The sequence below is a fragment of the Danio aesculapii genome, chromosome 17 (assembly GCF_903798145.1).
Source record: "Danio aesculapii chromosome 17, fDanAes4.1, whole genome shotgun sequence".
Classification (NCBI taxonomy): domain Eukaryota; kingdom Metazoa; phylum Chordata; class Actinopteri; order Cypriniformes; family Danionidae; genus Danio; species Danio aesculapii.
The window spans coordinates 43833317-43843659 of NC_079451.1; the positions used below are offsets into that span (position 1 = coordinate 43833317).

The window sequence follows — 10343 nt, forward strand, 5'->3', positions numbered from 1 at the left end:
TTGTTGGCTAATGCTAGTTTTGGGAAGAGGTTGAATCTCAAGTCTACTAGTTTTTTCCTTCACTTTTGTTAATTGGTGAAGTTTGTTCCTTGAGGCTTGTTTGGTTTGGGACTTGTGGAGCTGCTCATTGATAGATTTGCTCTTCAGTGTTTGGACTTTAAGCAGTGAAAATCTACACTACACTACTGAACTAAACTGAACTTCACCTCTGAATTTGGACTGAAGCAGTTTCAATTGACTAGATTTTCTATGTTAAGCTGCTTTGACACAATCTTCATTGTAAAAAGTGCTATAGAAATAAAGATGAAGTGAGTTGAATTTAATACTAGAGGGTTTAGAGCCTGTTTTACGCAGTGCATGTGTTGTCTTGTAGCTGTAGTGTAAAGCGTATGTGACCTGGTCTCTGCCGAGTGATCGTTTGAGTCGGCTTTGCCACTGAAGCGTCTGCATGACGATGGCCTCCCAGCGTCTCTCCAGGTTGACCTGCAGCAGCTGTAGAGACTGACGCTCGGACTCGGAGCTCTGATGTTCAGGCCCGTCCAGCAGCCGCTGACAGAGGCGCAGAATTGAGGAGATGCCCCTCCGTCTGCCCGTACCTCCACACACAGAGCCTGCGGAGACACCAGCCGTCAGTCCTTGAAACACTCACACACTGACCAGTGGCCTGATATTTCATCCTGCTTTTTTTCTTAGATTATTTAGCTTGTCCTTATTTTCAGAAATAAGTCTAAAGGAAGTGAGTGTTTTTCTTAATAAAGCAACATATTCTGCCAATGGGGGTAAGTAAAGTAATCTTATTTCAAACCCACTTAAATGTATTATTTTTATTTATTTTATTATATAAATTTATTTTTTGTATTAAATAAATTTTTTTTTAAAAAATATAAATAAATAATAAATAAATAAATAAATAATAAATAATATAATAAAGCAAGCAAGCAACATAATCTGCCAATGGGGTACATAAAATAGTTTTATTTCAAGACAAAAAAACAAATATTTTACTTACACTATTGGCAAATTATTTTGCTTGCTCTAAGAAAATAATAAATAAATAAATAAATAAATAAACAATAAATAAATAAATAAATAAATAAATAATATTTTCAAATCTTCATCATTTTCAAAAATTCTTAAATCAAGAAGCATTTTAGACATGAAAAAGAGATTTTTAGCATCTCAATTTACGGCAAACAGACTAAAATAGAGTTAAACTTTCTATAACTTAAACATTTGCTGGAACCTGACTAATTTATTAAAATAAGTAAAAATAACATAAAAACATTTGTTGTCATAAATGTCCTGTCATATAATTACAGTTTTACATAAGTCACAAAGTGGATATAGACTTTAGACATATATTATCATATTATTGTGAGATTATAATGAATTATGATGAAAATATGTAAAACATACAAGTAAAAAAATTATTAATAATTTTTTTTAATTATCCTCATAAGTGGCTTTTGGATAAAAGCATCTGCTAGATGACTAAATGTAATTGCAAAATTACAAACAGCCTAACTGATGTAAATAAACCCCCACAAAAAATGAGGAAAAAATGTAAAAAGGATCAAAAATATTACATCGACTTATAGTTTTATTTAGGCTTTAATACAGCTATTTTACACAGTAGCTTTTATAAATTAATATAAGCAATATTAATACCATAAACAAACTAAATAATAATAATAATTAATTAATTAATTAATTAATTAAAAAAACACCTCAACTGACAGAAATGAAAACAATAAATAACGAATAAAAAACAAACTAAATAAAATAAATGTGCCCTACTTGCAGCTCTTTTACACTGTAGCTGATAGAAAATATTATAAACAATATTAATACCATTAAATAAGTAAATATAATAATAATTAATTAATTAATTAATTTAAAAATAACACACCAACTGAAAGAAATGAATACAAGGATCAATAAATAAAAACAATCTAAATGAAATTAAACATACACTAACGTACACAGGTTAGTGCTGGATTGTGTTTTTAAATTGTGTTTTTAAATATTGTTCATAAGTGATTTGTCTCTTTATGTGTTTGTTGTATCATGAAATGCTACTGCCCTAATTTAATTGCCCCTGGTAGGATTAATAAAGTTGTTAATATTAGGTGTTTTTACTGTGGCTTTCAGAAATTAATATAACAATAAATAAATAAATAAATATAATAAATAAATATAAATAAATAAAAATATAAATAAATAAATAAATAATAATAATATAAAAAAAATTCTTTTTAAAACACCCCAACTGACAGAAATGAAAACAGAATGAACTAATAAAAAAAACAAATTAAATGAAATGAATACATCCCTAATTGCATTAAAATCAAACTTACTCTTGAGAGATGTTTAATTTCTTTATTTTTAATATGATTAATTTCCAGTGCAAAGAGCAAAAACTGTCAACAATCTTACTTTATCTCTAAAATCATGCAAAAACAGGGTGCAACACAAATTTGTCATTAAAAAAAAGAAAGGAAAAAGATAAACGGATCCCAATTACTGAAAAATCTAGACTTTAGAGTTCATGACTAACAACACTGGGTTTTATTGCAAGTCATGCATGTGAGTTTTCATAGCATGAATGAACACAGTGACACAGAGTGATTGAGAAAGAGAGAGAGAGAGAGAGAGAGAGAGACTCCAGTGCTCCTGATGAGGTCTATGCAACATCCATGCTGTCAGGAGCAAGTAAATCACATTGCGTTCTTCCATAAACACCACAGAATCAAATATTTAAGAGCCGCACTGGCATGCTTCAGTGTCCGGCTATGACACTTGTTTAATGAAAGCGTCGGAGCATATAGACTCTCCTGAAGCTTTCGGACGCTCTTCTCTTTCACCTGCACCAAAACACCCTTTAAAATATGCAGCAAAGAGACGTCCGTGTGTGCAGAACGGGACAAAACACATTCGCAGAACAATTTATGCAAATCCCGGCCAGCGCCTTACATTTTCTGTACATTTTTTTTTCAATAAATATTAAACACCATTACATTTAAATTGGATTTTATTTTTTTTGTTTCCTGGAGTGCTTGGCGCCTCTGTTTTAGCATATTCCGCTCAGCCATGTCTTTTAAACAGGTAATGAGGCTGTAAAATGCGCTGGAGAAGAGCTGATAGAGATGAAACTTTTGACAGAGGTGATGGAAAACTGGCACTCGAATGGACACTGGGTTTTAATGGTGTGCGGCGGATGGGGAATATAGAGCTTGGGTTTCTTAAAGATGCATGTAAATATTTTATGGTACAATAGCTGGTCGGCTGGTTAACATTTTTGGAGTACAAGTTTTCACAACAGTTTTTCTCCTTTTTTTTTTGCAATTTAATTACAGTTATTTAAAATATTTTATTAAATGCTGTGCATAAATTCAGCAATTATATATATATATACAGTTGAAGTCAGACTTATTAGCCCCCTTTGATTTTTTTTTTCTTTTTTAATTATTTCCTAAATGATGTTTAACAGAGCAAGGAAATATTCATAGTATGTCTGATTATATTTTGTATTCTAGAGAAAGTCTTATTTGCTTTATTTGGGCTAGAATAAAAGCAGCTTTAAATTTTTTAAAAACCATTTTAAGGTCAAAATTATTAGCCCCTTTAAGCTAATTTTTTTTTTTGATAGTCTACAGAACAAACCATTGTTATACAATAACTTGCCTAATTACCCTAACCTGCCTAGTTAACCTAGTTAAGCCTTTAAATGTCACTTTGAGCTGTACAGAAGTGTCTTGAAAAATATCTAGTCAAATATTATTTACTGTCATCATGGCAAAGATAAAATAAATCAGTTATTAGAAATGAGTTATTAAAACTATTATGATTAGAAATGTGTTGAAAAAATCCTCTTTCCGTTAAACGGAAACTGGGCAAAAAAATAAACAGGGGGGATAATAATTCAGGGGGGATAATAATTCAGACTTCAACTGTGTGTGTGTATATATACATCAATAATCAAAAACCCTGTAAAACTGAAAATCACTAAATAAAATAAGTTAGCTTAACTTAAAATAAAAACATTATTTTGACTTAATGCAAATGAGTTATGGTAACTCATAAACTGATTATATTAAGCAGAACTCAAACCTAATGAGTTATGAAATAATTATAATATATATAATATATAATATATAATAAATATATATAATATATATATATAATTTTGCACTACTCACATCATTTTGTTTCAAAACTTAAATGGTTTGCCGCAATCTGCACTGCAATGACCCAGCAACGTAGGGACGTTGCATTTTGTTTGAAAATGAAAATCGGGTTGGCAGAACCCAGCGTCAGGCCAACATCAATGTCCAACCTTCAACCTAAATTAACCAAATATCAACGTCTAACAATGTTACAGCTTGACGTTGTGACGTATTAAACATTGTGTACCACTATGACGTCTATTAGACCTTGGTTGCCATACCTGATGAATAAATGTCAGTATTTGACATCAATATGACATTGGTTTAAGATTTTTTGTTTTAAGATTATTGGATGTCAAAATAACATTGTATTTAGACGCTGGACAGACATTTAATTTTGGTCACCTGATGTCACGACTTAATTCTAACCTAATATTACGGTCTTATGGTATTGGTGCCTGGTGGAAATGACATGACAAAAAGTCATGAAAACAATGTTTTTATGTTATTTTAACTAATATTAAGAGCTAATCAGGCTTTAACTCAGTTTGTTTAGTTATACAAAGTTTAACTTAATATTTTTAGTCAGTATGACGGGTGTAAATGAGATGACTAGAAATGTTTCTTTGATTTAACAAAAAAAAACAGGCTGCAATTTTTTTGTGTTCATAGTTCATCTCTTTAATTTGAGTATTTTAATTACGTTTAAGCATAAAACAAGTTAAAATAACTGAAGACATAAAAACTAATTAAAGTTATAAGCTAAAACAAACAAGTTAATATGTGTCTAATCTTAAGGACTTTGATGTTTCTACAAAAAAATACTGTAAAAAAAATAATTTTGTTAAAGTAATTTAACAAAAAAAACTCAGTTCTCTGATGCTAAATATATAGATATGCTTTTATTTGAATATATCATTGAATCAAATCTATAACAACAATCAACTCAAAATTGCTCAAAACAGTACAAATTTATGAAATCTACATATTTATTTCCAAAAAACAACATCAAAACTGAAAAGTGTTGCATAGTTTTCCATGCAGCAATGGTTTGTCAATAAGCGTACATATTCAGGTAAACAAATTATAAAATTTTGATAAAAATTGATACGAAATATGATTAACTTTTTTGATGTTATTTAATAAACAATATTTTGGACACCCAATTATACTCAAATACTTAATAAAAACATCTGTTAATTAACTGTTTCCATATTTTGTGATTAGCAAGAGTTTTCCATTTATTTATGGTTGTGAATTGCACTATGGGATCTTAATCTCTGCTCTGTCTGAAAATTCAACTCTCCAGTTTAACAAAGTGACTTTTATTGACATTTTAATAGATTGAAATAATATAATGCGTAAGAAATAATATGTAAAATAACAGAAAAAGTATTGGCAGTTTAGTACAAGGTATTTGTAGCGAAATATACAACTTTAATATATCAGTTTAAACTTTTAAACTCTTAAAAATGTTAATAAAAGTTACTTTTTTGAACATTTAAAGGTTAAAAGTTGCTGGAGGACAGATCAAAATCCTATAGTGCAAGCATAAATAAAAGGGGAAAAATAAAAACATGAATGACAAAATACTGAAAACTACTAATTTACGGATATTATTTACACTGTATACCAAAATGAACTGCATCACAAAATGTATAAATGTATATAATGGTCAAAATCAATACTTTACAGTCTACACTAACGAATTGTGAAACCCCACACTGGCAATGCTGAAATTTCAGACATCAGAAATATGTTGTGTTTGTGCATTACTGTCTGATTGAGCCTTACTGTGGAGAGGAACAGCGCGGTACAGTATAGTGCGCCAATATTTGCTAAAAAGCTTTTCCAAACACACTGTTTTTCCTCCAGTATGTGAGTCCACACAATGACTCCATTTCAGAGGCACAAACCGGCAGAGAGACTGAAGCTGGCGGAGGGCCAGAGGGCCAGATATCACCACACTCCCAGAGAGAAAGAGAAAACACAAAAACCTCCATCCTTTTCCCATAGACAACAGTGAAGCAGAGTGGAGATCGCAAACTGTTTAAATCTTCACATCAGAGCTAACAATCTGAGCTACTATGCACATTAAAAGTCGTATCATATGGCAAATATTGTTATTAATGTCTCTGATGGGAAAAGCTACAGGAAAATGCAGATCATTGCTCAACTACGACTGTAAATATTACATTTAATACAGTTAGATAGTATGTTGTTTGGCAACTTTAATAGTCAACCAGCAGACTAATAAACTGCAGTACAAAACAATAAACTGCACAGTGGGTCAGTGGTTAGCACTATCGCCTCACAGCAAGAAGGTCACTGGTTCGAGTCCAAGCTGGGTCAGTTGGCATTTCAGTGTGGAGTTTATATCTTCCCGTGTTTGGTATGTGTTTCCTCCAAGTGCTCCGGTTTTCCTCACAGTCCAAAGACATATAGTTGAATTGAATAAGCTGAATTGGTTGTAATGCATGTGTGTGAATGAGTGCGTATGGGTGTTTCCCAGTACTGCGTTGCAGCTTGAAGGGGATCCTCTGCTTATAACATATGCCGGATAAACTGGCGGTTCGTTCCGCTGTGGTGACCCCTATTAAATAAAGGGCAAAGCCGAAAAAGAAAGTGAATGAATGAATAAGCTAAATTGGCCGTAGTGTATGTGTGTGAATGAGTGTGTATGGGTGTTTCCCAGTACTGGGTTGCAGCTGGAAGAGCATCCGCTGAGTAAAACTATGCTGGATAAGTTGCGTTCATTCCGCCATGGTAACCCCTGATAAATAAGGGACTAAGCTAAAGGAAAATAAATGATGAATGAAAACATTCATGTCAGAAATTTGACAAAAAAATATATTTACAACTAAATGCCTCCAAACTAACCGAAATAAAAAATAGAATGTGTATAAATAATAAATAATAATATACATTTTGAATAAATAGATTACCAAACTTGCATAAAACATTACCAAACTTTACAACAAACTAAAATTGAATAGAAAAATGTCAATAGAATTTCTTTTGATAATAAACATTTATTTCGCCACAGAATAAAATTAGTTATATCAACTAATGCATGTCGTTAGCCTACTTAAAGGATAAATGCTAAAACTAAAACAAAAATAAATCCCCTAAAACTGGTAGAACGACAAAGTGAAATTGAATGACAGCAAAAAAGCATCAAAATATAATACTATATGAAAAAAAATGCCATTATAATAATCCTGGTTCCTATAATAATCCTGCCACTATAATAATCCTGTTATCATTAAAATTATATATACATTTTAGGGAAATTTCAATGTTAATTTGGTTAATTTAATTTTAGCTGCTTTAATTTTAAATAGTTTGAATGTGAAAGATAAAATATACTAAGTAATATACAAAGATATGACTATGAAAGTCATTTTATATTGATTAATAAACACATAGGATTTTTAGGATGTATTTATTTATTCTATATTTTTATATTCTTATTTTACAATTATTATTACTGTCATTTTATGAGAATATTGTATATCTGTAATTGATCTGTATTTTTTATTTTTTATACTACTACTACTACCACTACTACTAATAATAATAATAATAATAATTCACTTCTTTATTCATTTTCCTTCAGCTCAGTCCCTTTATTTATTAGGGGTCGCCACAGTGGATTAAACCGCCAACTATTCCAGCATCTGTTTCACACAGCGGATGCCCTTTCTGCTTTTTTCTACTTTGTTTACCCAATTCACCTATACCGTATGTCTTTGGACTGGGCGAAACCAATAGTACTACTACTACTGCTACTGCTACTGCTACTACTACTACTACTAACTAATAATAATAATAATAATAATAATAGTAACAATAATAATAATTATTATTATAACTACTATAATAATAATAATAATAATTATTATTATTATTATTATTATTATTATCATTACTTTCTCATTTGTCCTTTTTTTAGAAAAAAAATAGTGTTCACTCCTGAGCAATAACATGCTCCGTGTGGATTATTTTAAAAAACAAAACCCAAAAATTCAGGAACCCTTCAGAAATGCCCCTCCACTGTAAGACCAGAGGCTCATCTATCAGCTGTTTTTAATAAAGCTAGCAGCGGATCAGGCTCTAACACAATCTCCCAGTCTTCTCTGTCGTCTCACTCCCCTGGCTCTTATCGTGTGGCTAAATCCATCTGCTGTACAGTATTAATCTACAGGTCTCTCGCTATCAGAGTCTGTAATCACACCTGCGGCGGCGTGAAGATGCATGTGTATTACACAGACCTCCCAAGTCTGCTCCCAAAAAAACTGCTTATCTCTTATTCAGCACTAAATGAGAACAGAGCACGAAAAACTCCAATTCGCCATCGCTCCATTTCATTACAGTCTCCTCATATTCGGACAATTCTGCAGCCTTAAAGGAACACTCCACTTTTTAAAAAATTTATTTAAATTTTTTAAAAATAGGCTCGCTTTATAACTCCCACAGTTAAACAGACGAGTTTTACCATTTTTGAATCCATTCAGCTGATCTCATGGTCTGACAAGAGCACTTTTAGCTTAGCTTAGCATAAATCATTGAATTAGATTAGACCATTAGCATTTTGTTTAAAAATTGACCAAAAGATTTATGATAATTTTCAAATATAAACTTGACTCTTCTGTAGTAACATCGTATACTAAGACTGATAGAAAACTGCTATTTTTCAGGCTGATATGGCTAGGATCTATACTCTTATTCTGGCGCAATAATCAATAAACTTTGAATCAATGAACACAGAAGATGCAATGATATTACAGAGGACCTGAAAATCAGCTAACTTCTGTATATTCCAGTTCAAATAGATAGATATATCTATATCTATCAATATAAATAGTCTCCATGGTTCCAAGGCACGGTTCTTGTGCATGCAGCAGGTCACATTTATTATATTGACTTAAAAGTTCCTTGATTATTACGCTGGAATAAGAGTATAGTTCCTAGCCATATCAGAAAATAGCAACTTTTCATTTTCCATCAGTCTTAGTACACGATGTAACTACAGAAGAGTCAAGCTTTAAATAGGAAAAGTATCTTTGGTCATTTTTGAGTGAGATGCTAATGGTCTAATCCGATTCAATGATCTATGCTAAGCTAAGCTAAGCCCCTGCCAGAACCAGGCATCAGCTGAATGGATTAAAAAATAGTTAAATCCAAAAGTTTAACTCTAGGTGACTTGTAAAATGAGCCTATTCACAGTGTGGGTGAATTGGGTGGAAAAACAGAATTAATATATTAATTTCATTAAAAAGTACATCTTTTTTCATTACAATTTTTATTGTAATATTAAATAAGCCATTGTTTAATGAAATACATGTATGCACTAACTTACATACATTTCAAACAAGTTGGATGAAGCCAAGTTTATTTAACATATTTTCTGAATTATGGAGTGATAAAAAATATGTAAAATCCTTGGACTCTATTATGACAGAAAAATAAAACAATAATTTCGAACATGACTTCATCATTGTTCAGCTTTTTTGCTAATCAGTGCATATTTCACGAAATGATGCCTCATTTGCATATCAATTAAAAAAAGTTAACATTTGTTTGCAATTCTTCATGCAATCAATCTAAAGGGAAATTATGGTGACAACTAACTAATAATAATAATAATTATTATTATTTTTATTATTATTATTATTATTATTAATATTATTATTACTATTATTATTATTATTATTATTATTATTATTATTATTATTATTATTATTATTATTATTATTATTATCCCTTGTAGTGTCCTTCCTAATTTTAAACACAAAAATCTATGCAAACAGCCCGACATAAAAGATTTACAGTTTTTTGAAGAATAAAATGCTTAATATAGATGTGCATTAATAATAATGATAATAATAATAATGATTATTATATTATTATTATTATTATTATTATTATTATTATTATTATTATTATTATTATTATTATTATTATTATTATTATTATTATATTATTATATTATTATTACTATTACTTTATTATTATTATTATTATCATTATTATTATTATTATTATTATTATTATTATTATTATTATTATCATTGTCATTATTATTATTATCATTATCATCATATTATTATCATATTATTATTAATATATTATTATTTATGTATACTTAATAAATAAAGACTTCTTAATGTTTTA

General features: G+C 30.0%; 1 protein-coding gene across 1 annotated transcript in view; it reads right to left on the reverse strand.

The window, feature by feature from the left end:
* akap6 (A kinase (PRKA) anchor protein 6) overlaps positions 1 to 10343 on the reverse strand; it is a 324063-nt gene that overhangs the window by 17136 nt on the left and 296584 nt on the right. Inside the window, 2 exon segments of the mRNA XM_056476530.1 lie at positions 397 to 593; positions 596 to 611. Of these exon segments, the coding sequence (XP_056332505.1) occupies positions 397 to 593; positions 596 to 611 (213 nt within the window).